This window comes from Ooceraea biroi, chromosome 7, assembly GCF_003672135.1.
Source record: "Ooceraea biroi isolate clonal line C1 chromosome 7, Obir_v5.4, whole genome shotgun sequence".
Lineage (NCBI taxonomy): Eukaryota > Metazoa > Arthropoda > Insecta > Hymenoptera > Formicidae > Ooceraea > Ooceraea biroi.
In genome coordinates, this window is record NC_039512.1 from 14,877,659 (window position 1) to 14,904,322 (window position 26,664).

General features: G+C 37.2%; 6 protein-coding genes across 9 annotated transcripts; 5 read left to right on the forward strand and 1 right to left on the reverse strand.

Annotated features, from left to right (window-relative positions):
- The first annotated feature begins 13 nt into the window (after positions 1 to 13).
- LOC105287796 lies at positions 14 to 6,495 on the forward strand. Of its 2 annotated transcripts, XM_011353573.3 has the most exons (6): positions 14 to 160; positions 661 to 1,038; positions 1,296 to 1,687; positions 1,945 to 2,059; positions 2,182 to 2,614; positions 2,739 to 6,495. In XM_011353573.3, exons 1-6 carry the CDS (start codon positions 112 to 114, stop codon positions 4,156 to 4,158), a joined length of 2,787 nt encoding a protein of 928 aa, XP_011351875.1. In that variant the 5' UTR covers positions 14 to 111; the 3' UTR covers positions 4,159 to 6,495. The 2 variants fall into 2 exon arrangements, with proteins under 2 accessions (XP_011351875.1, XP_011351884.1); XM_011353582.3 differs by lacking the exon at positions 14 to 160 and having other exon boundaries at positions 846 to 971.
- A 905-nt stretch (positions 6,496 to 7,400) lies between these two features.
- LOC105287812 lies at positions 7,401 to 13,811 on the forward strand. Of its 2 annotated transcripts, none has more exons than XM_011353610.3 (5): positions 7,401 to 8,373; positions 10,374 to 10,511; positions 11,028 to 11,473; positions 11,822 to 11,990; positions 12,148 to 13,811. In XM_011353610.3, exons 1-5 carry the CDS (start codon positions 8,368 to 8,370, stop codon positions 12,265 to 12,267), a joined length of 879 nt encoding a protein of 292 aa, XP_011351912.1. In that variant the 5' UTR covers positions 7,401 to 8,367; the 3' UTR covers positions 12,268 to 13,811. The 2 variants fall into 2 exon arrangements, with proteins under 2 accessions (XP_011351912.1, XP_011351930.1); XM_011353628.3 differs by lacking the exon at positions 7,401 to 8,373 and adding an exon at positions 10,868 to 10,899 and having other exon boundaries at positions 10,453 to 10,511; positions 12,148 to 13,810.
- Positions 13,812 to 14,019: 208 nt separating this feature from the next.
- LOC105287830 lies at positions 14,020 to 16,780 on the forward strand. Its single transcript, XM_011353640.2, has 2 exons — positions 14,020 to 15,834; positions 15,906 to 16,780. Exons 1-2 carry the CDS (start codon positions 14,902 to 14,904, stop codon positions 15,975 to 15,977), a joined length of 1,005 nt encoding a protein of 334 aa, XP_011351942.2. The 5' UTR covers positions 14,020 to 14,901; the 3' UTR covers positions 15,978 to 16,780.
- Positions 16,781 to 16,890: 110 nt separating this feature from the next.
- Positions 16,891 to 18,893, forward strand: LOC105287844 (coiled-coil domain-containing protein 51). Its single transcript, XM_011353664.3, has 2 exons — positions 16,891 to 17,264; positions 17,625 to 18,893. The coding sequence occupies exons 1-2, from the start codon at positions 17,097 to 17,099 to the stop codon at positions 18,447 to 18,449; spliced, it is 993 nt and encodes a 330-aa protein (XP_011351966.1). The 5' UTR covers positions 16,891 to 17,096; the 3' UTR covers positions 18,450 to 18,893.
- Positions 18,715 to 20,564, reverse strand: LOC105287838 (protein SGT1 homolog). The gene is made up of 5 exons (XM_011353650.3): positions 20,377 to 20,564; positions 20,189 to 20,299; positions 19,797 to 19,998; positions 19,500 to 19,699; positions 18,715 to 19,268 (listed from the first exon to the last, which is right to left on the reverse strand). Exons 1-5 carry the CDS (start codon positions 20,416 to 20,418, stop codon positions 19,161 to 19,163), a joined length of 663 nt encoding a protein of 220 aa, XP_011351952.1. The 5' UTR covers positions 20,419 to 20,564; the 3' UTR covers positions 18,715 to 19,160.
- Positions 20,565 to 20,699: 135 nt separating this feature from the next.
- On the forward strand, positions 20,700 to 26,546 carry LOC105287870 (RNA-binding protein 26). 2 transcript variants are annotated; one of them, XM_011353715.2, is made up of 10 exons: positions 20,700 to 21,171; positions 22,116 to 22,234; positions 22,330 to 22,639; positions 22,749 to 22,913; positions 23,159 to 23,526; positions 23,687 to 23,932; positions 24,081 to 24,596; positions 24,717 to 25,504; positions 25,654 to 25,908; positions 26,056 to 26,546. In XM_011353715.2, exons 1-10 carry the CDS (start codon positions 21,113 to 21,115, stop codon positions 26,134 to 26,136), a joined length of 2,907 nt encoding a protein of 968 aa, XP_011352017.1. In that variant the 5' UTR covers positions 20,700 to 21,112; the 3' UTR covers positions 26,137 to 26,546. The 2 variants fall into 2 exon arrangements, with proteins under 2 accessions (XP_011352017.1, XP_011352025.1); XM_011353723.2 differs by having other exon boundaries at positions 24,093 to 24,596.
- The last annotated feature ends 118 nt before the right edge of the window (positions 26,547 to 26,664 follow it).

Below are 26,664 nucleotides of genomic sequence, written 5' to 3' on the forward strand. Positions count from 1 at the left end.
GCAGCAATGTCGACAATTGACAAGAAGGAAGGATCGGGCAACAAACGGAGAACCTGTTGTTCGTAGGAGAGAACTGAGGAATGTAGACATACCGTAAACGTGAATACCATCATGAACACCATAAGAAATTCACAACATACATCGAATTCCTATAATGGAGGTAACGCCGCAGTTGCAGTTATGCTTTGCTTTTAAATATTATTCTCGTATTGTTTAATGAGGAAAAACGCGCGCACACGGTATCCATAGACAATAAATTGAAAAACCGTCTGCTGGAGGCGTCCTTATGGCGTCTGCTATTGAACTAAAACAACACTGAAAGTGCGTTATTCTCGTTCTCGATACAGAAGTTTTGATGCGTATATTAGTCTTATCTCCAGTAAATTGATTCTGTTTGATGTAAATCGCAGATATCGCTCATTTTTTTATATCATAACAAACATTTTGTCGTAAAATTTTTCAATTAAAATGTATTCGTTTCATTTGAAATATAAAAATGCAAATTTTCTGTCAAAAATGATTGCTCTCCTTTTATCGAGAAAATATAATTATTTTATTTTTTTAATATTAATTAAATTAAATTAATATTGATTATTTAACATTAATTTGGTATATAAGATTAGGATTTAAAAATAATACTGTCATGAATTGTGTTTGTAGGAACTATAGGAAGAGACAGTCCGTCAGCATTGTTGGATATGCTTGCAGAAGTTGCGTCTCAGACGTTGCATTCGGAGGAGAACATTCGTATGAAATCAATGCTGACATCGCAAAACAAATCTAAAACAGCTAGTACGAAACGGAAAGATTCATGCTTTACTGTATCTCAGCTTTTATCTATGCCTGTCTCCCATCTTGTTAAACAGTTTACTATTTTTACAAGTGACGAACTTAAGCGACAATATTCTTACACTTGCGCATTACTGCCTGGTTGTCAACAGAAATACACCAGTTTTGCTAGCGAAGAGAAGGCAAGGGTGTCCATTAAAACTCACTTAGAAGAGCATTTAGAATATTTAAAAGCTGACAAAGAGGCCTGTAAGCATGCAGTTAACAAATTTATTATTTATATTATTTATTCTATAATTATATGATTATTCTTTATTGATGTAAGAATTTAGCGATATTTTTCTTTCTTTATAGTTTTTTCATTTTGTACATTCAACTCCAAATTTCTGAAAAAAAATCAGTCAATGGCTTATGTAGAAAAAAAGATGATAATTCTGAAATAATATACGATAAAACTTGCATCACAATCAAGTCACATTAAAAAAATATCTTTGTTTTTTTTACAGATGATACATTTACAGCAAAAAGCGTAAACCATAAAAGTTTAAAGATTAATCTACAGAGCAAAAAAAGTCGGATGCTGCAAACAAAGAAACCCCAAGAGACGTTAAATAAGGAGAACAAGGATGTAATATCAGAAAAATCGACGAATTATTTCTGCAAGATACTTTTAAATAATATCAATATCAAAGAAAACGGAAAGCAGAAGTGTTTTCAGAAATCAGAGAACAAGGAAATTTATAATTCTGAATTGAAAACCTGTGAGCAAATGGATGTTAAAGTTCTCGGCGATCATAGTTATTTCGAACGATTAGATGATAAAATGCCTAATAGAAAGGGAATTTCACCACCCGTTACATCTAATAATGTTTTTGATGATGCAACAAACGAAGAGAAGGTTAGTAATGATTAATTTGTTAATTACAAATTAAGTAATAAACACGTAAAGTTGAGAATATATAATTGAGTATATATTTTAAGAAAAATGCAAGGCCTAAAAAAAAGTGTAACATAATTTGTGCATACAATAATTTTTTATACCTTCCATGAATATGAATATGAAAAACGAAGTATGTAATCGTAAAAGGCATTGTGTAAATTTGTTCATGAGACAATTATTTGAATAAAATTTATATTCCATGTATGCTTTTCTAGATTGTACTGATGGTTGTTGGCACAGATAGCGTACACATGAAAGAGTATTCTCATGTCAACGAAGAGTTAGCTGAAAAGACAAATTGTCCAGATTCGGACACCGTTTATTTACCAGGTATGGTTCATATAAAATAAAAAGCAACATTGCATTAATTAATAATGGAAATGTAGGACAATGTTAATATAGTTACGTGTAAATTAAGACTCGTTAGATTTTTGTACTTTACGTATGTGTAGATGACACTCAGATAAAAAGCACGGAATCGTCAACAACGACCAAGCCTAAAGGGAAAGCGAAGTTCATTGGCACGAGCAAGGAGGAGAGAGAAATGGCACTAGCGTACATGGAGCGCATTAAGAAGAAGGGCAATCCCACGGGAAGCAACCTTCAATGCCGCATTTGCGATCCACCCCGTAGTTTCACAGCGCCTACGACTTTGGTGTCCCATTACCGCAGCCATGCCGGAATAAAGCCGTACGAGTGCCGGATCTGTCGGGCGGTCTTTACGAGGAGGCACAGCTTGAAGTACCATATGTTGATTCATCAAAATCAAACGCGCTTCACGTGCGGGGATTGCGGGAAGAAGTTCAGACACCCGTCACACTTCAGGGAACATCAGCGCAGACACACTGGAGAGGCACCGTTTGGGTGCGATGACTGTGGGCAACGGTAAGAGTACTGTCAAATATTTTATTTATTTAGTATTTAGTTTTATTCATTTAATATTTTATTTATGATCGAAGGATAGGAAACTAATTGATACTCTACATAATAGTATTGTTTTTTATGCTAGGTTTAAAACAAGAAATACTTACAAGCGTCACTTAAAAACGCGGCACGGCAAGATTCTCACAACGATCGGTGAGGTTTTGAATCTTTCCGAGGAAGACTTTCAAAAGGTTCGAACCAGTCGAAGAAGAAAAGACGTTTGCGCGCCACAGACTACAGTGAACGCCGTGTCCAATGCGGTCGTCGATTATGGAAAGCAGAACGACGAGGCGCAAGCTTCGAGTACAATGGAAGAATGTGTCATGAGGGAGGACGTCAACGATATTAACGAAAATTGGGAGACGAAAGGTACAACGCGAGTTCTTGACAAATGCTTTGAGGATTTTGAGATTTGCTCGGAGCCGCGACTAAACAAGACTGATGGTACAGAGACTGAAATAATCGTAGATTGTAGATACCCCAGTAGAAACGGTAGCAATGTCAGCGTCGAATGCATCAACAGTGTACAAAATGATCTGTTGCAAGTGAAAAATTCGCTTTACGATGACTTAAGAGTAATCAGTAGCGAAGAGAAACACGTTTATCAGCACAACATCAGCGATCAGAACAAAATTGACGATTGCAGCGATGAGACGGAGTACGAATATTCCGAAGTAAATTGTAACGATGGCACTCTCAAGACAAAGGAGCATGAAAACATGGCGAGATGTGAAGCAAACCTAGATTTTCCGAAAGAACAAGATGGAAGCCACTCGCGTGTGCTGCACGAATCCACGCACGATTATCATAAAATAGTGTACGACGGTGATAAACGGGAGGAATCCGCAACTTATATGCATTTAAAACCGGAACTGACAGAAGCTGCGAGTTCCAGTGGCGATAATCAAACGCGTGATGATGCGCACGTTAGTATGACACAAGACGATTCTGCAAGTGAGAGATCCAAGAACTGTGCTACTAGCTTTGACAGCGAGAACGAAGATCGCGCGAGAAATAATATTATCTTTTGTACCCAGATTGCAAATGCGAATGTTAATATTTTGCAAACAGCCGATGAAGCTGGAGGAAAGGTGCAACAGGAGCAAGATAATGCATTACAAAAAAATGTAAGTGAATCTGATGTAACCCAGTCGGTAGAGAGCATGAATGTCTCCTCTGAGAATTTGGTTGAGGCAAATCATAAAATCGATCGACAACAGACTAATCGATACTTATACGTTCGGCCTGAGCCCACGAATAAAATAATTGCTCAAAATAAATGCATAAGCATACCTCTGCATCAAGTTAAATTGTATCGCAATCAGCAAAGTCAATTAAAAGCGGATTGCGGAAAAATTAGAATCCTGAATGGGAACGTACGAGCAATTAATATAAAGCAATCTGATAAACAAAACGCAATTCTGCTTATATCTGGTGATAATTTAAAGAATGGCATTTTTCAAATCGACAAAAGTAGCGCTGTAGTGAAAAACTTGAAAAGGTAGACGATGTGCAAATTTAATCGATAATATTTGTACAATAGAACATGTAAAGTTTGATGATGATGATTTAAAGATGAGTATATTTTGTACTAACGTAACAATTTTGATAGAGATATGATAACATATCTTAATTGTTTAAGTCTCGAAGGTGATCGCAAAATATATATTTGTAATCGACGAAAAGCGCTGAACAAACAACACAGATTAACGGTCGATAATTTCTACCAATTGTTTCAAAACCAATTATTTTTATTAATCTAGTAATTGTTATTAAATTGATGCCTTTTTTCTTTCATTTTTTTTAATATGAAACAAAAAGAAAATAATTGTACTAATTGACAATTTTCGAAACGGAAGAATTACAATCGCGTTCCTTGACAGTCAAACAATTGAAATAATTATATATGCAATAATCTTTGTAATATACGATAATGAAGGGTTAACAAAGAATATGAAGAAAATAACACTAAATAATAGAAATAATATCTTCTCACGTTTCTTCGTTTTATTAAAATATATAATTAGTTCAGGCCAGGAAAACGAAATAAAGTGAAGGAAATTGAACGAATCATGCATAATATTTGAGAGCTTATTTTTATAATTCTTGAGACTTATTATTATGAAAAATTTCGATAAGCTTATTGCTTATTCGCATTTATATGTATATCAAGTCTTCAGATCTTGTTCAATGTGGTACTATTGTCCAGGATTAAATTTTGCAATCTTTAATTTTTGTTCCTCGATACACAAAAAGTAAATTGTTTAAGTTTATTTGTAGTTCCATTTATTGCTTTACTAGAAGATTCTACTAACATACATTTTATATTAGGAATCGTAAAAAAATGTGGAGTGCCAAATATAAGAGAAGATGTTACATATGTGAACTATATATTCTTGATTTAATTAAAAAAATAGAAATATTTTATTACATAAATAAAAATATTTTTATTACAATTCGATATATATAATTACATCTATTATATAATTTATTTTTTTAACATTTTTTAATCTTGAAAATCCTCAATGTTAATACCTGTTATCTTAGACTATGACATTGAAACATAAGAAGAAATACGAAAATATACTTTTGCATTTTTACAGTGATTTTATGAACAAAATCGTACTGACTAGATAATAAAATGTATCAGTTAATAAAAACCTATAAATGATGATAGTAAAATGTTTAAATAAGACAGAGTTGTATATGAAAACAGTTCAAAGTCCGTAAAAATATGAATGCAATTTTAACAGTCTTCGATAAACTTTTTATCTTTTTAAATCGATTTTCAAGAAAATCGAATTTTCTTAATACATATACATATAATTTTTGTTTTTCTGGCAACAACTCTTTTATTAATCTGGAATATGTATTTTTTTTAGAATACATACAAGCTTGAAAAATATACCCATTTTTCTCTCATCTCTCATTTTTTTTCTCCAACGATTTTTAATAATAATTACAAATAACTAAAAATATCCACGTTTGTACAAATTCAGCATTAATAATGGAATAAGTTTTAAACCATATTTTTTTATCAAATTGTTTTCGAATATTATTCAATATTTTGGTGTGAGGTATGTTAAATAATGTAAATAACATAGTAATGCTTTAATGCTATATTTATCCAGGCGATTGCGATCAAACCAGCGCTTTCTATCCTTACAAAATGCATTAAAACAAGATTAATATTTTTTAATAACGGTTAAACATATTGTTATGCTATACTATTACTTTCATAGTTTTTTATAACTTCAGTGTATGATCACTGTGTATAGACATCAACATAGGCTTGTAACAAAACATTTAGATTATAGAATCAGGATATATTGGCATCGACTGTAAAATAACAGATTCCACGCACATAATTGCAGTAGTTGAGACATTAACAAAACAGGCTATATCCGACAACATTTTCGTTATTATGGAGTAAAATGTGCCTTTAATAAAATGCATAAAAATAGAAATATATGTATAAATAAATGTGTATATATACACACATTTATTTATATCATTTACAGATACATAATTATATGAATATTATATAATATTAAGACGTAATAAACACATTAAATTACATATATCTATCTTCTATGACATCACTAGAAATACAACAAAAATATGGCAACTAATATGAATTACACTACTGTACTAACAGATTATAAATAATATAGGTACTCTTTTTATTATATATAATCCCTATAAAATTATTCGTACTAATCAGTTCTATTAGTTTTAATCGTACAAATATAATAATATTGTAAGAGAAAAAATAATTTCACTTACACGATGTATTTTTCTACGTATTTTATACTTATAAATAAATTTCTAAAAACAATCAATATGAGTTTTTTATTCATGTAATATTGTATTATGTTACCTTTCTTCCACTTTACATAACTATAAGATTAATGTTTTTATAAAGATGAGATTGATATGTCGTTTTTTGAACTCCTCGCGTTATTTCGTGATTAGCAACAAATGTCTTGAATTACTAATTGCTATAGGACGATAGTCAGGATGCACGATATAGCGATGACAAGGGTGCTATTTGCATTTTTTTAAGAAATCGAAAACAAAATTATTTATGTATTATATAATTAAATCAAGGTAATTTTAATGATTATGTTGTAAATATGGGATTAATTTCCTACTCGTATAATAAAATCTTTACAATTAAATATCGCTTAGATAATAAAAAAGGATATCAGATTAAGTATTGGTTCTTTCTTATTCTGTTCCATCTCTTAAATTAAAAAAATTGTTAGTCTACATTTTTTAGAAGAGAAGTTACGAAAAAGAATGTTTCTGTTCATAGAAATACAGATGTTAATACAGTGCCTTTGTGATCGACAAATAAGTGTTTTTAAAGAAGCAATATGTGAATTTTATCATCAAAGTACAAAACTGGAAAACCTATCGAGACTAATAATGTTTACTTCGTTATATAAAAATAAAAATCACTGCGATATTAATAATAACACGTAATGCATTTCGTTTTCCACTCTGACAATCGCGACATATCCCTCGTCATAAGTCGACTTGTTTTATATATTGTTACATCCGCTCGGACCACCTCTCGATTTTAATAATTTTTTAGCCTGTGCTCGTTATTAAAAAGTTATAGTCGATGACACGGGGCAATTACCAGACGCCGCCTTGTTGCTTTTGTTCGGAGAACGGTCGGAGAACAAGGTCGCGAGGTAACTAAAATGGCAGTCGTCGAGTGCGGATCGTGGCCGCCGCCTCAGGACAACAATAATACACGCGTAGGACGCCGTTGTTTCGATCTGCGCGCGATTCGCTCGACGTATTCGCTGGTATTTACTGTTACGGTACGACGCGGCGTCGTCTCTTTTTCATCGCCAGTCGCGATCCTCGCGAGCGAGAACTCGATCAAGTGAACTCGATCTCTTGCCGGTATCGTACCGTGCCGCAATAACGCCGTAACGATTCAACTCGGCGACGACGCGACGTCGCGTCGTACAGAGATCATCCTTCAATCATTCTTTTAAAGAAATTCTCTGTTTAAAACACGAAGAGCGCGATATTCGCTTTCTATTTTCATAAATTTCTATTCTCGTAGATCACGCGTAGAAACGCAGAGGTGCAATCGTGTCAACGTTCGCGGAGCGTAGTTCCATCGCTGTGAAGTTGTCTGCGCGTTTGTCGAACGCTGGCGATTTCAATGCGATATCAGTCGCGCGCGGGTGCACGCGCGCGTGCATGTGTTGGTACCTGTATTTCCATGAAAATTATCTGAAATATAATAGAGAGCATCAGAGCGCTTTACAAACGCTCCGGGGGGGCGGTAACGGAGGCAACGTGTCCGGGATTAAACCGTTTTCGCGACGGTTACGTGGTGGTGCGCGGCATCGTCCGTGACACACACAGCTCGCAGTTGAACGGACGCTAGCTCGTCGCTGTGACTGAAGCCGGCCACGACATGTGCACCAGTCGTTTCGGGAAACCCGACGGAAGGTGGACGCGACGTCGTGCGTTTCATCGTCGGTGCGTGCGCGCGGGATACGCGCCATCGTGTAAATATTGAACAAGTGACGTAATTAGTTACGCGCGAGGCATGATAATAAGTCTCGAGGTCGACGCATCGTTCGACGTACCTGTCGCGAAGGAGGTGCCCGTTCCAGTTTGGACCCGTAGTTGTTATCGGCGTGTTGTCGCCTGCCGAATTCCCGCCGGTGGGAACTCTCGAGATGGAGGTGAGTATGTTTTATTATTATTATTATTATTATTATGGTGAGTAGTACATGCGCGCGCGCGCGAGCGCACGCTAGCTCTCGGCGAAGCTCTCTGCCTGCTTCACGTTCGAGCTGCGTGCTTTACGAGCGATATTCATCGTATTGGCAAATTAATTACCGACAAAACAATTATCAATAATTGTCAGCTGACGCGAGACACATACGAGATGCGCAAGCTCCAAAGATCCTTCATCGATATCTTGATCGAAATACTACCATTTGTAATTACGGTGCGACAATAAATCATGTGGATAGTGCCGCCCGATTAATTGCGAATGGACGTTATTGCGACTTGATGCTTGATTGAAAAAATTTTGTTCGAGCAAACCAAAGCGCTTTGAGTCGGAAAATTCTGTAAGTGCGTTTTTCCTTATCTAGCGAGATAAAAATGTTTCATCTAGTTGTGTAATTGAGTGTTTTACATTTCTCAATTTCACTTCTTATTATTTAAATTGTAAACACGGGAATCTTGAATTAAGCGGGGAAAACATATTTACATATGAAATCTTAAAAGGAAATAAAAGTTTTTATAAATTTGTTATTATAGAATTATAAACTTTATAATTACCTATAAAGCTACTTTTGTTTTTATTGTCATGCTTTTGTCAACAGAAATACACGCATTTCGTCGAGTCTTTGTTTTTCAATTCAGATTAAATAAAATCTTCTGTACGCTTAATACAAGCATGTATATACATACACAGACATACACGTGTACGGATACATACATAATCATGAAACTAAAGAAAACACTAAAGAAAAACGTGAAACATTTACATTACAATTAGATAGACTCTTCTCTTCCGCTACATTGGAATAATGGCATACCGCGCGAGGAAAGAGTGGTAAGAAGAGTCGTGGCCCATTTCTGTTAGAAAGGAAACGATCATTACAGTTAAACCGTTGCCTCCGTCGGCTCAGTTTTCTGTGAACAGCATTCCTGACTGGATACCACGTCATAACTGCTCATCTGAAGAGAGAGAGACAGAAGTTCCTTCGAGAAACTCAGTACTTAAGTGTAAACATACGGCAAAATAATAATCTCCAATTTGTTTCCGCGTTGTGTGTACTTTCATTCTAACGGGGTTTGAATGGCGTTTGGAGCTTACAATTAATCATAGGGATATACGAGAGTGAGTCACATAATTCAAAAAGCATGTTTGACGAGTATCATTTGAAACAAGCAACGGGACTTTTCTCAGGGAAAACCGACGCACACATTGAAGAATCTGTTATTTAAGTTAAGATTATGAGACACTTCTTGCATGCCTGTAACTTCCCGATAACTGCATTTTAAAAAAAGATTTTTGTTCATTTAAAATTATACGAGAAGGATATTAAGAATATAGAAAAATTAATGAATTTGATTGTCAAAGAAAAAAAAATCAAAATATGTAATAAAAGCGCAGTTGGATACGCAAAATCTCAGACAGGTAGACGCAGACGGCTTTGATCTTTGCCGGCAGATAGTTGTCCGAATACTCGACATTCAGTCTCGTTTGTCTTTTTCGGGAAATGTATTATTTTATCTACTTATTTCGTCACTTTACAATGACGTGTCAGCCGGCTGCAGAAAAAACGCGATATAATTTCTTCTAAAGATAAACTGATAACGCGTTCGATACGCGGTCAATGGCGGTGATGTAGCAGATTATTGTCTCAATAAGTGATTTGTTACATTTCTGGAAAATGCGTCTCATCCTTCAACCGTACAATTTCCCATTTCTGGGAAAATTCAGAGACACAATTGTATAAATTAATTTGTTGAATAAATAAATGTTTAATTAGAATTAGCGTTCCCTGGTACTCTCTCTTTCTTTCAAACACAATATATCCAGGTAAAGGCAAGTAAAACAAGTATCTCTCTACACGTGAATATACCTGAGAACTCGCGGCGCTCTATATTATAATAGCTGCACATGAAAGAATGCAAGAATAAGAGCTTCTTGATATGTATGCAGGCGGAGCATAGACTGGAGCAGTTGAGGAAGGCGACGGACAGAATACAAAGGGAAATCGAAGAAGTCACTGAGAGGGAGCACGAACTGCGAAACGTGGGTAGCATTAAAACCACATCCCACGAAACAGTGGACTCCAAGGTATTTTCGAAATACAAGAAAACATAATTAGTAATTTTTCGAAAGTTTTGTTAAGCAACAACCGTTTTTAAATTGGTATAATATTCAACGAAAAACCTTTGATATTTATAACGTTACAAATCACGATACTTATTTTATCACAAATTACATTGAATTAACTAATTGCATATTCAACTTCGATCCATTCTTTTTTAAATCGTATAATGTTGGAACTCGACGATATCCTAAGTTGATTAAAAAGAAAAAACAAACTGTTTAGAGAAGAAATTAAATGTGGTAATAGTTTTTGTGTGATTTTGTTACTCTCTATTGTATTGTTAATCCTAAATATTTAATATTTTTATTCACAAAAATAGAAATACGATATTTGGATGGCTGAAAAGAGGAGGTAAAAATATATATAAAGACTTAAGTTCTTAGAAAAAAATTATTCATTTCACACATCTTGAAAAGAAAGAAATATATATATATATATATATATATATATATATATAGTGACGATCTTATTGCGCATAGGTGCGTCGCATGCCTCAAGCTTTAGTCTCGGGCAAGCTGAAGAGGACAACGTCCACGCCGCAGATCTTGGAAGCAGATTCTGGAAGTCTGACACCACTGTCATCAAGTTTGACGCCAAAAATGACGAATGGCGTGATATCTACGCGCACGACACCAACACCGTTGCGTTTTGCCACCGCACCGAGCCAAAGAGGCTTGATGCACAGATTCCTGGCTACACGAGGAAAAATTTACAAACCAACGAACAATGGCAACATGAATCCCACCGTCGCACCTACCATCACGCTAAATCCCTTGAGCCTCAAGGCCTTTAATAAAACATTGGAGATAAAATTAGAAGCAGACAACGAGCCAAAGAAGCCATTGGCGAGAAAGGGATACGTTCCTGTCGAGCAGAAGATCCAAAAAGAGCTGGACGATATGAAAGTACGAGAAAATGAATTAAGGTACTACAGCTTTCTTAAATCGAAAAGTTTAGCGTAGGAATGGAAATCATTTTTTAAAACGCAAGCCGATTAAGTTAGTCCAGTTTTCCAAGATCAATTTCCAAAATTTTTGAAAAAGAATAATTACAAACTATTATTATTATTACAAAATAAAACTTTTAATTGTAATACAAATTCATAATTGATTTACGTAACAATTGATTTTCTGCAACGAAGAAAACATTAAGGATCACATTATCCAAGTAAATTAATGTCATAATAAAATTCGAAAGAAAATTTTTATTTAATGCTATATTATTTGCAAACTTAAAGTTACTCAGGTAATAATTATCGTTTACTTTTTTTTAGAATAATGCGATCTCGGATGTTGGCAAAATCCCAGCCGAATCTACTGGATATAGAAAGTGATAATGATTCTGATATTTACGATAGCTCCAATTCTCTCAGAAGTGGCACCTCCACTAATACTCTGAATGAAGATGAAGTGGAGAGGGAACATAAAGAAAAAGAGCGTAAGGTAGGCAAGAAATACAATTACAATCGATCGCCGGTCTTGTCAAAATGATTGCGTTAATCTGTGACAAACGCGAGCGCGTACTTTACAGCTCTTTAATTTACAAGATTTCTCTAAGATTGCAGTAAGTGATATAAATTTCTTTCCGTCACATTTATAGTCCAACTCGACAACGACGACCCGGCGACGTCACTGCACGCTCATCGCACGATGGGAGAATATGATAGCCGCCAATAGAGAATCTATTAAAAACAATTACGAGAACGATAACTATTTCTGAACGATAACTATTTCATTTGGCACCGAATAAGAATTTGCAGGTGACAATTATCTATTCCTATATATAGTCTTTATTTTTTTGTTATTTGTAATTAAATATTTGTTATAAATTGGAATATTGCAGTAAACAATTATTCATATCATAACAAAAGTATTGAATGCATCGAGTCTGCATTGAGCATTTCTCTATATTGTTTATATAATTTATAACTGTTTAAAAAAGTGTTAAATTTAAAGATTTGAGATTTATTTGGCAGCATTAGGATATAATATATCTTTTTAAGAAAGTAAATATTTCGTTTCGTTATTATCGATGAATTCTGCAATGTGAATACGATAAATGAATACGTAATATCATATTGATAAAAATATGTTTCCACTCGTAGGCGCGCGTACGACTGAGTTTTTATACTTATTAATTAGAATAATTTTACAATTATAAAGTGCTTATAATAATTGTTAAAAATCCGGTTAGTGTAGTCAATACTTTATTTAAATTGATGATAATTAAAGTGTTATTGACCGATAGTTGCATACCTGAAAATTTATTTACGATAATAATGAATGTGCAATTACTAGTTACTACAAAATACATGTAAGATTCTTTTGTTAGATCGTAGATTCGTAGATTATCCTATATTTATTATATTCCTACATTTTGATTATCATTTTGTCATTTACTATTACATGTAACAAATTGCATTTATTATGTTATTGAAGACTTAATTTTATGGATAAAATTTTGTGCATAAATGTTACCTTTTATTAGATATTGAATCTATGCACGCGTATATTTATTCTTATGGTGTAGTATTAATTTTACAGTTTAAAATTTTATTCCACTTACAAGTATCGTATTTGTATAGACATAATACTCGTGTATTATGTCTTATGTATAGATTTGAAAGAAGATTTGCGTTAAATTATATGTTTTTAGGAATCTGAATTTATAATTATTATTTACGTTAATTACTGCTTTTTATCTTAGTGGTAATATAATTTATAATCAGATCAGATACAATTCAACAACAAAGTAAAAGACAAGAAAACATTCTTAACGAAAATTTTCATAATATACATGGAATATATTATTGTATTATATGGGATTAGGTATGGGACATATGTGTTGTATTAATTACATAATATACCAGGATTTATATATTCAATAAAATGATTTATGTCTTTTACATCGGAGCGCGCATATACAGAGACTTTAATTGCTATAAACATCGAATACAATGGTGATGAGGGCATTTCGTAATCTCTACTGCACTACTTAACAAATGGAGATATTAAATATCAGTGACATACAAATCAATTATTAAAATGCAAATACACTGCGGCATCTTATACCTCGATGCATTAATGAGGTATATCGAGCGTAATTGAATGTTCGAATGTAAAATAAATAGAAAAGAATTATTATAAGGTATCCTTTAAATGTGAATAAAAAGTCCATTTTTCTAAAAGAGCCCTTTGTGTAAACTATGTAACTATACAATGTAACTATATAAAAATAAATAAAAGAGAAAAGAAAAACATCATTAAAAAATGAATTATAAATTATCTGAATAAAATAAAAATATTTTGATTACAAACAAATTAGTTGATTTCGTAATCAAGAAGACTGCCCTGAAGTCTACAAAGTCCTCTTTTGGATAAATGGTTAAAATAAAAATTTCATTGATTTTTGCACCCGAAGGTTAACTATAACTTAATAATAATAAATTCTACTTTGTGTATAATATTTTTATAATAATTTATGTATAAATTTTTAAGAGTCAAGCTGCAAAATTCGGGTCTATACGGACTTTAAGTTTTTTTTGCGAGGAATAAGCCAAAAATAGTTATTCGAAGACATAGTGCTTTATTGAGCCAAAGTTTTAGAAATAAGATCTGACAAAGGTACGTAAAGCGGATTCTACAATGAGTATTTAAGACAGAAAATTTAAACTTTAACCTTTTAGCTGTACGAAATTGACCAATCACAGTCGAATGTGAAAACAAATCGCTTGTGTAGAATCCGCTTAAAATGCAATTTACAGCGGACATAATGAACATTCTCGGTCTCCATAGTTTGTTCTTATATAAAGATCGTCTTAAGAATGATCATAAGATGGTATTTGAATCGTTTTATTAGCTAATGAGTACTTAAAATAAATATTTGACTCGATAGAAGGCGTACAATGATTCTTACGTAGACGAAGCTACTATTTATCCCAAATTACAATCAAATAGTGTTTGTGGAGCTTCAGCAAGCAGAAAAACGATGTTGCGGTTGGAGGAGTACATTTGCCGTAGAAAACGGAATTCGCACTCAGCCTCAAACGAGGCCGGATTTTGTGTTGGATTGGCGTGATCGATTAATACGCGTTAATACCGCTTATTATCCTCGTATAGCGAGCACACGAGAAACATTAGCGAGCCGTTATTTCACATTTCATCCATTCGCGCAAACATCGATCAAAATAAATACGAGGTGTTTGCAAAAGGTCGTAAGGACACAAATAGATAGCAACTGAGGAAATCCTTTCCTTTAAACTACTGTTTAGATTTGAAGTGTTGGCAGTACTCGATCACATCCGGTCGATGCTTGACAATTTCGAATACAGTGTCACATTTAACACGATTGAAGATGTCTTCGTCCAATATCAATAGAGTCGCGCTTCGCGGACACATTTTGTATTACTATAGGCGAGGCAGGAGTGCTGAAGACACTATAAGTCTGATTTATCAGGAGTATAGAAGGGATGTACTGCCCCTTAGTATCTGTAAAATGTGGTTTAAAAAGTTTGAGTCGGGTAATTATAATGATTACTGGACACGTAATGGAACTAGAAGCGAAGTGCAAGTATTGTACGACGAGGACCCATCCCAATCACAACAGAAGATCGCAGATAGGCTTGGAATATCTCAAAAAACGGTATCTAGATATTTGAAAGTACTAATAGAGAACGGGCAGATAGAAAGAGTTCCAACTAGAACCCAAGTGGAAGAATTGTACAACAAGGACCCGTCCAAATCACAACGGGAGATCGCAGACACGCTTGGACTTTCTGCATCAACAGTATCGTATTATTTGATACGAGCAGGGAACAGGCAGATAGAAAGACAAAGTAGAAATTATAGAAGCGAAGTGGAAGAATTGTACAACGCGGACCGGTACCAAACATACCAGACGATCGCAGAGAGGCTTGGCATTCCTGTATCAACAGTAACGTATCATATGATAGCAATAAGAAAGAACGAGCAGATAGAAAGACAAAGTAGAAATTATAGAAGCGAAGTGGGAGCATTGTACAACGCGGGACCGTCCGGAACACAACAGATCGTAAACAGGCTTGAAATGCCTGGCTCAACAGTATTGTATCATGTGAAAGCAATAGAAGAGGAGACAGGAAGACAAGTTAGCAGAACTAGAAGCCAATTGGAAACATTGCCGGACACAACTCTGCACCAAACACCACCACCGGTGCTTCTAAAGAACTTTAGCAATTCTGAAGCAGCAGCATGGTGTCATGTGAAAGAAGTAGAAGAAAACCAGGAGAAAGAAACACAAGATGATGAGGTAATATGAGCTGATGCTTTTTTTATCTCGCGTGTGATTCTGTGCGCAACTTTTTACCTTTTTAATTTTAGGAATATGTAGATGTATGGACGATCTCGGATACTGATGAAGACGATAATACTCTCGGTTGGGCGCGTACCTGACAAAGTGCTCACTTCATAAGTACAGTGAGCGACTGCTTCCTTTTTACTCGGAGACTTGCGGTCCTTGTCAGCAACGTTTAAAGAAAGTAACAAACTGTTAGCGTAATATTTATAATATATATTTTTTGTAACATTTGGAAATGTTAGAAAAATGTACACGTGTCTGCTATTTATTATAAAGGTTTAATTAATGACATATTTTCTGACACTCTTAACTGTCGACTTCTCATGTAGTTCTTCGTAAATGAAATGTTTAATAATTAATTATAGCGTGCTTTTAACAACGAAAAGCAATAAAAGAGGACGGAGAGAAGGAAAGATAAGATAAACAGAGGGAGTAAAATAAAATAAAATCATGTAATAAGTTGCCTAGAGTTTGTGCGAAAGATTTGCTCAGTTGTTTTTTGTGCCGAATTTTCCTAAGTCACTGATTCACGTACACACATAAAGGAGAATATATCTTGCAGTAAATACTTCATATAATACTGTATATTTGCTGGCTTTTGACATACTTTAAGTTTGTAACAACTATTAATAAAGCATCTAAAATAACATTAATACAAACGCACTTACAGGAACGTACTACTCAGGTCTGCTGTTACATGTTTAATTAATTAACTATTTTGTATACCACTTTTGCAAATTTGTAACTTATCTTTTGTTATTTTGTTAATTCATCTTTGAAAACTTGTAAAACTCTTAATTTTTTACTTGCTTCAATGATTTTAAAACAAGTACGTTATTATACACATTGTAATACATCTTACAAAACTAACAAAGATAATACTAAAGATAATATTAACAAAATTATATCCGCTGGCATATACTATATCTTCATATTTATATCATGTACACATATATACCTTCGTTCTTTATCGACACTGTATTACATGTATATACGCTATTTTTAACTATTGAAAATCGAACCGCACTTTTTGACCAATCCAATATGATGACTTCCGTCAGCCGGTTAGGTTACGTTTGAATTAGGTTAGAGTTAACCCTCGTTTCATTTCACCTGCTGTATCAAGAACTATCACCGTCAGCATGTGATCCGGTATCTACATCGGTGTCATTCAGTTTTTTTCCAGTTTGTATCATATCTTACATCTTGTGATAATGACAGAAAACTACAGACACTTGATTAAATTAGTACGCGAGCAAGTGAAAAGGTTTCAAGTGCTTCAAAATGCCAAGGGAATTGTTAAAGGTGCGACGGAGAAGACGCAGAACAACTTCTCCACTGCACAAAATATCGCCGAAAAGTATAATAATATCATTGGAAAAGTAAGCAATTAGTCTAATGCAAAAAGTGTCTTTATTTTGATTTCTGCTTTCTGTATTGATAAACGTATTTTCAATATCAATCAATCTTTAATTTTGAAAAGCCACAATAATCAAATTTGTAATTTAAAATTCTTCCCACTTTGATGCATCAATTCACAAAATTTTATAATATTTTAGTAACATTCATAGCATGTGTAACAGTTTTTTCAAATTTCTAATATGATAGGATGTTATATTAAATAAAATATTAAATCGTTTTTGTACTGAAGATGCAGTTACATAACATAGGATTAACTCCAAAGCATGTGATACGGTTAATTAACGATTAATTATATAATTGTTAATTAATTTTTGTTGCAGAGGCTTAATGATCAAATCGCTATCATGCAGGATTTAAACGCCAAGGCACTAAAGGCAAACACTCCATTACCAGAAAATATCGTCAAATGGTGGCATTGGTACAACCGTTTAACCGGACTAGATTCAGTCGAAATGTCCAAGAGACAAGTAATTGATCTTCAGAATAAGTTGTTCGAGTGCCAAGACAAGAGGAGAACTCTGAATAAAAATATGACAGACATCACTCACACTTTGCAACATATTTACGGGGAACTGGTGCAAACGAAGCGGGATGATCCCAAGTATGTGAACCTAACGATCATGGAAAACAAGAATCTGCAGGAGCAGAAGAAGATTATCGACGAGCTTGCTCTCTCGGAAGTGGAGGAGAGGGATAAGTTTACGCAGCTGGCCACCGCCATCAAAGAATACCACGACAGCCAAAACTTGAATGCAACGAAGTACAAGTATCTGTCTATCCTCGCGTCCGCCGTGATAGCAATCGTATCGCTGATTGGTTCGATAATACTTAACAACAGGAGAATCCTGGATGTACGAAACACCATAAAGACAATGCAGGAGGAGAACAAAGCGTTGTTTCAGACCAACACAAACCAGTTGTCCAGTCTTACGAAAGTGGTGCGATCTATTGAGAGTACATTTTCACAGACCCCTGCAAACAAAGACAAAAGAAGAGAGGACAAATCAGACAATAATGCGTCCGACACATCGAATATTATTCTGCGTTCTGCTATGTATCCAGTGCACTTGTTAGTTTCAGGAGCAGGTTACATGAAAAAGGGCATTTACGCGGGTGGATCGTACGTCGTGAAATTCTTTTACTAATAATGGATTTTTGTATTTTTGTACAAACTTCAGGCACCCTTCAGTGTATCGACCTAAATATATATATATATATATATATATAAATATGTATAGCTAAATATCAATTTTTCTATTTATTATTTTAAACGGTACATAGTATTTACTTGTTATTAATATATACACCCCATGTTGGCTAGTGTAGTATTCGAGTTTAGAAGTAACTGCAAGGGAAGAATTGTGATTACTAGCGATACTTTAAAATAAATTGTCGAGGCGCTTCTTTTTAACAAGTGTTTTTAATAAGTGCTATCTTTACATTCATTTGGCAGGTGAAACGCTCCACGGTTGCTACAACTTGTGCAAACTATGAAATTACATTACGAGTATTTATTTTCACTGTTTCACCATACATATAATAACATTCTATATTATGTACTTATATAAATAAAAAAATCTGTTAAATAACGCGTTACACGAGACATCAGAATGGCAACATTAATGCATGGTACATATAATTGAAAGTAAGTGTATATACAATGGAAAGTAATTTTTAATCAACATGTTTTGTCGTGCATAAGAAAGAAGGGTATCACTTGAAATTACGAGATACTGACAATACTGTATGATTTCTGATGAATTGATCGTCCCGTCGTGGAAATCGAATAAAATTGAAGATTGCGAACGCAAAATTATTCAATACAAGAAATAACGAAAAACTGATATCCCGAGCAATTACGAATTCCAAGATTTCCATTCCATGCCGGTCGGTGGTTTTCTCTCGACTGGTTTTACGGCCACTTCGTCCCAGTTGGTGCTCAGAACAGTGCCACCGGATTCAATCTGCATTGAGGAAAAAATATCTCTTTTAAATATACTTTATACAACGTACTTGACGAAAACAAGCAAACGTGTAACAGATATTTATTCAAACAAAAACAAATAAAAATTAAAAACAAAAAAAACGTTTATTACAACAGCGACTGTACAGTCGCATGAGTACTACCAGTAAACTGCGCTTGATTTGATTTGACATGTAATCATTCCATTCTAGTGAGAACAAACGTTACTTACAAAGGACTTGTTCATTGCACGTCTTACTTCGTCAGACCCGTTGCCATAAATTTTTTGAAAAAGAGCATTTACCGCTGCCTCGCCCTCTGGCATTTCCGCTGCCTCCTGTTTCTCTATTTCCTTCTCTACCTTATTCCAGTCTTTGCATTTTTTGGAAGAGCTTGGATATCTAGGCGGTTGTTCGCTAGCTTGGAGTATTTCTTAAATGACACATGACATTTCACTTGAAACAGTAAAACTATTGGCATTGTCGTTTACTACAGTCTCGTTAATTGGTATAAAACTGCAAACGCTTACCACTCGGTATAGGTTTCACTTTACTGTGCTCGACTGGATTGCCCTCCAGCTCGCTCCACCTACTGCCATCCTGCTTTTTCATTTTGATTTCTATTTTAGATGGCAATACCTTATGTGAGGATTGTTCAGGTACTATCGGATACGCCAGATCTAATTCTAAGCTGTATTCATTACTGGATGGCAATTTTGCTGATACACTCAGCTGAAAAGTAATAATATGCAATATAGCATAATTTCACATTTGATTATTTATGATTTTCTAATATTAGAATTCTGATAATGTTCAAAACAACTAAATGTTTTGGTCTATACATCTATAAAAGTATGGATGCTACGAAAAAAACATGTTATCAATATAACGATCATCATAATAATGACATCATTCTACGAACCGTATTTTCTCCATATGAAATTTTCACATTTTCCGTTTTCTTTGCAAGTACGATCACAAAGACATGAGTGTCCGTCTGATACCATTCGTATTTCATTTTCTGAGGGGGCATCTACAAAAAATCACCATTCAATTTTGATATTTTTTGAGGTTACATATTTATCGTTACGTTACTTGCATGCCGCTTACCTCGTTATTTTCTACCTTGACATTTGCATCGCCAGTATCCATTATATTCTTCTCGCCCAATTAGCCTATCTCGACGAAACGACGAATATAACGTGAAATTCGCGTCCTCGAATTCTCTCGAAACTCCTCATCAAATAATCGAATGTCACAACGAGATACAGCTGAGATAAGTATCGTCGATCTGCATTATCGACAGTTGGACTGTTTTTTTTAAAGATGCGCGCGCTACCTACATCCACATAAGTACATACACACGCAGCTACATTCACTCTGAACACTGTCGCCGTAGAATTTCTCCGCTCGCTGGGAGATTAGATTGTTAACCAAGTCCATTCACGCAGTTGCGCAATCAAGAGAGGCACATAAAAAAATATCAATCTCTCTTTTACAGAATCTTGCTACAAAATCAAGCAAAATAGAGAAGAGGACCTTCGAGCCTACGCCAGCGCCACCTGTTGACGAGAGCGCGCAACTAACCGATTCTTCCACGTGCACGCAATCGATGCACGCGAACTCGCGCGGCCCCCGCGAGCGGCAACACCATCGCGTGACAATCTCCAGATGCCGAGTACCTACCTCTAGCCGCGCGCTATAGTTACATGTACAACAGCGACTGATTCCAGAATGGCGACCGTCTTCTCCTAGGAGAGTGCTTATCCTCGCCCGCTGAAATACGTGCGACTGACGTGTACCCACGAAGCTTCACGCGCGACCGGTAACCTGGGACTCGGCGACGATGATAATCGAGAATCCAGACCAGTTCAAGGCTTGGCTCACTGCCGTCCTGGAGCCGCTGTAAGTAGGCCAACCTTGCTGCCGAGTGTGCCTCTATGCGCGTATGTGTGTACGCGCGTTTCCATGTTGGTAAATGGCCGTGCATGTGGTGCGCGCTTTTGCCCTCCGTCTGCTCGCACGGATATTTACGATCGCGAGGTGTCAAACGAGCCATCACCACCTCCTCCCTCCTCCCCGCGAGATCCCCCGGCGAGACTCCTTTCGCCGCAGCCCCCCTCGCGCCGCGCCGCGGAGAGCGAGCTGCGGCCGCGTCGTCTGCACGAACATCGCTTCGTTGTAAATTAACAACAATTAGATGGCCGTTATATAGTTAGTTGCCATTCGATTGATCTGTTAATCAAGTGTGCAACGATAGATTTTGGACGCTGGGACACGTCAAGTCTGCCTTGATCCCGCTTTACTCTGCTTAGTGTATGATGTCTGCCTGTCCAGATGAGAGTATCCAATGTTTTTGTTTCTTCTGCTCTCCTTTTTTTTATGACTGCGAGTTATTGCCTTCTGTATTGACTTAGTAATTAGGAAGTGGCAGATAATTGACTACCGCTATTATCGCTTAAGCAGTTAATAAATGAGTTTTGGAGAAAAGTGTCTAATCTGCTGGCACCTGGTTGGTGTTTATTACAGTTGTTCAAGTGAGTTTAAGTGTTGTTCTGATTAGAATAACATGTTTTCAATTTAGGAGGACGAGGATGCAATTCGAGTTTCTTCTTTCTTCATGAAGAAACTTTTAATGACAATAATCCTTGCTTCTTTTTGGTTATTGCAATGAATATTTTGTTTATGACGCGCAAAGTACTTTTTGCTTTCTGATCTGAAATAAGTTTTTGTAAGGTTCCTAGTAAGCAGGCATTTACAACTTGTCTGTTCTTCATTCTGTTTGAACAAAGTATCACATTTACCATTTGACGTATTGAGTATTTTTTGAGTAGTACGTTCTTCTTCAGGTGCGACGCAGATCCTGGGGCCTTGGCCAAATATGTCTACGCGTTGGTCAAAAAGGACAAGACTCTGGAAGAGCTGCGTGGTGGCATGGTTGAGCAATTGGATGTCTTTCTCCAGCAAGGTGAGTCAAAAATCTGATGATCCGACAATTTGATGATCACGTTCGAGCGACGACTTGAAACACATCATATTGAGAATCATCAATTGCACCTGCAGAAACCAAAAACTTCGTGGAACTGCTCTTCAAGACACTGGAGACTCAGGAATACATACTCCCACCACCGAAAAGCGATCCGGATGGCGGTGGGACGCCGCCTGGCATAAATCCACCAGCACCAGTCGTATCGTCGTCATCCTCGACGGAGAAACTAATCGATTCCACGACAATTCCACTGGTACCCATAATCACGAATCCTCCTGCTCCGCTCCAAATCAATGGATCTGCATCTGCTGTAGTTAGTAAACGAGAGACTCGAAAATCCGATTCGGATAAGGACAAGGAGAAGGAGAAACGTTCTCGAAGCAGGTAGGCAATTTGAAAATCTGTTGAAAAAGTAAGGAGACTCACGAATCTTAATGAACCGAGTTCCGATAATGTGTGCACATTTTTTTAATCTCACTGTCGTGCAATGCAGGAGCGGTAGAATGCGATCAAGAACGCGTTCGCGATCACGATCATGGGAGAGGGATAGACGCAGGTCTAGGAGTAGAGAACACATCCGGCGTGACAGAGAGAGAGATAGAAGTCGACCTTGGAGAAACGAATCTCCGCCTATTAGTACTAGACGACACGATCGTAGGTACGTGTGATGCGCAAGAAAATTTAACGCAAAATTTTAAGGGGGTTTTTACAGTGCAAAGTTTTCATTATGCAACGAGTTCATTTTTTTCTATTTTGACAGATGATCCTCCAACTGTTTTTAGCAATTGTATTATCATCCTTGAGCAAGCAGCTTTGCGTTTCTTTCACTGAAATTGAATCTGCATTTCGTTAAAAACTTCAAATAGTTTTCTAATAGTATTTATTTATCTTTTCATTTGTTAGGCGCACTAGAAGCCGCAGTACATCACCCATACGATCTAGGATACGCGACGGTCCGGACAATCGTGACCATAGAACAAGGTTCAGGAACAGATCTCCGACTCCGCTTCGATCTCGGTCGCGCTCAAGATCGCTAGAGCGAAAGAAGATCGACCGTTTCGAGAGGATGGAAGTTGATCGAACAGATCGAGTCGAGGGTAGCCCTAGTGGTGGTACACCGACTCAGGATAGTAATCATGGAGATGTAGACATGAGACTGTCTACGACTAGTCAATCGATACAAAGCGTTGTTGCAGTTGCTAGTAGTATTCCAAATAACCAAACGAGCTCTTTTCCACAACAAGCGAAGAGACGATGCAGGGACTTTGACGGTACGTATCTCAGATCATGTCGCACATCAGGGAACGGATGTTTCTGCCGCTTTTGTTGAACGCTCGAGTCGGCGATGAAAACGCTGACAAGATACAAGCTTACGACGTTATTTATGCCTCTCGAGGATTCTAAATGATATCACATATTTTACATTTGTAGAAAAAGGATATTGCATGCGGGGAGACCTTTGTCCTTACGATCACGGTACTGATCCGGTTGTACTAGAAGACTTGACGCTAAGTCGGGTCTTGAGTTTCGGGCCGCATGGCACGCAAACTCCGGGAGCGGTTCCAGTGGCTACGGTACCAGAACCACCGCAAGGCCCTAATGGCAATCCACCGCCGCCGCATCTGCCCCTGGCCAGTTTACCACCGCCCCACTTAAGAAACCACCATTCTAACATGGGTATGTACATTGTAATTGAATATTGAAGTTGATACATCTGATAAAATTAGACGAAAGAAGGAAACGGTTAGATTTACATTGTAAATACGGAAGCAATGCGACTTATAAGGTGCGCAATATTTACGGTGTAATGAATTAAGTATCTCAGACGCTTTTGCAGAGTACAATCCAGACGCGCCTAGCATGGAACCGCGTATGCCGTGGGGTAGACATCCGCAGCCTGCGCCTGGAATTTACGGTCGAGGACAAAGGGAACTGATCAGCGTACCGGTTATTCCGCACACAAACTCGTCGGAAGTAACACACACCCAGAGCAATCCACTGAAACGCAAGCAGGCGTTTGACTTTAATCGCCTGGGGCCGAAACAGAGAATGGTGCATAACCCGGCCAATTGTTCTCTCGAACTGAAAAAGGTTCCGCGAAGCTTGAACAATATAACGCAGTTGAATAATCATTTTTCCAAGTTCGGTAAAATTGTAAATATTCAAGTTAATTTCGGCGGTGATCCTGAGGCGGCGTTGGTCACCTTCCAGCTGCCGGCCGAGGCAAAGGCTGCTTACAGAAGTACAGAGGCTGTGTTGAATAATAGATTTATTAAAGTATTTTGGCACAATAATATCAATAATAACGCGGCTGCTGGAGCCATCGAAAATGTGCCACCAGGTATAACGATCTTTATTATCTAAAGCCAACAGCGCACATACTGCCTGCTTAAGTAATAAATATTAAGTATAACAATATTAGAAGAAGGACCTGATAAACGATAAATTGGCTTGTTTTCAGGATGCCGTCCCTCTGTGAAAGAAAGACTAGGCGCCGCCGTGACGGTACCGACGAAGACCGAGGATAACGAGTACGTTCCGACGCGTCGCTCGACCGAGGAACAAGTGACGCAAACTCTAGTTCCGACTTCACCTAAAGCCGCAGCCGTCACGAACACTCGGGAGGACAAGGTCCTCGCGATAAAGAAGACGCAGGAGATACTAGCAGCTAAGGAAACGCTAAAGAAGAAGCAGGAGGAGAAACGTAAAGAAGCAATTAAACTGACTGCCGATTTACGCAAGAGGAAGCAGGAGCTACTTGACAAACACTTGATCGAGTTGCGCGCTTTGATTGACAAAGCCGAGAAGAATCCGGAGCAGAAGGAATCGATCATGCCGACGATCAAGGCGATGCAGCAGTCGGTTGACAATTTGCGCAAGGACTTGGCGGCGAACGGCCAGATCGGCAACAACAAGTCGCAGAAGTCCAGAGAGCAGGCGCAGAAGGAGATACTAGACGCTGAGCTGGACCTAATGACGGCGCAACAGGAGGGCCAGGATGCCGGCGAGCTACAGAAGCGATTGAACGAGCTGCGGGCCCAGGCGGCGGCGTTGGGTTTGAACACGACCCCGAGCGTCGGTAGGGGCACCAAGGTCGCGAGTCGCGTTACGCGCGGCACCCACACGCTGTCGTACAGGGGCCGCGGCAGAGGAAGCTTCGCCCACGTCTCGGTGGATCATCGGCCAACGAGTCTACTAGTCTCCGGGTACGAGACCGAAGAAAAGACGGAGGTCCTAGCGCATTTTCAAGTAAGGTTTTTTTTCAACGCATTCACCTAGTTGATTCTGATACAGTGATCTCGTTTATGACCGATGAGTTCATTGCTGGAACTGTTATATCAGTTAACTGTAAATCATCTCTCATCATCAAAGCACGCACATGATGTTTTATGTTGCAGCAATTTGGCGAGATAGTGAATCAAATAGTAGATGATGCGACTCCTTCGATCGTCATCAACTTCAAGTCAAGAAAAGAGGCTGAGGTTGCCTTGGTGAAAGGACGCACGTTTCAAGACAGACTCCTGTCGATAACTTGGGTGTCCGGCCATCATCTGCATCGTGGAGGCACTGGTAGTAACTCCAGCGCGTCTGTACAGCTCTCGTCGCGTTCCGAACAAACTGCACCTGCCACGGACGAGGATATCGATCTAGAAGTAAGTTGGAGCCTCGATTTCGCCTTTTCTCCATAATAATTTGTTTTGCTAAACAGCAAAACAGCTAATGCAGATGACGAGACGAGAGCAGTCCCGAGATTTTCCGATTTTACGATTGTGATGAGAAGATACGTGATTGATTTGCAGGGCACGGCAGAGGCGTTATTCCTAGAGGAGAACGAAGAGGAAGAGGACGAGGATGGGGAGCCACGTAGCTGGCGACGATAGCAGCGTCAGCGTCAGCGTCAGCGCCGCTTGTGACAGGAGCTTGGTGTCAAACGTAACGACAGTGTGATCGTCCGGGCCGATCGTATGCGACCTGGCACTTCACTCGTGTACACTCGCATTGCTGCACCGCCGTTTGATACATCAATTGCCATGATTTTCACAAAGAAGTCAGATTACGTCGTGCTCAGCATTATCATGAATGTTACACTATTTGTTAATATTACTAAATATATACATACGCACTGGCGATGGTACAGTGCACTATTCTGAATGGCACGTCACGCATAGAGAAAGAGAGAGAGAAAAAAAAAGAAAACCAAAATCGATATAACAAGTTTTCAGGAAGAGTAACTTACCGAAATTTATCCCATTATTTGTAGAATAAAATCGCTATGTTTTGTATGGGAAAACAAAAAGAGACATCTTATTCTGATTTTTAAGTCCTCTTTTCTTTTTTCGTTAGCGCTCAGAATCGTTTCCTAGTAGTTTCTTGTTGTCTCAAAGGCTCGTTAGGTAGACGAACGTAGG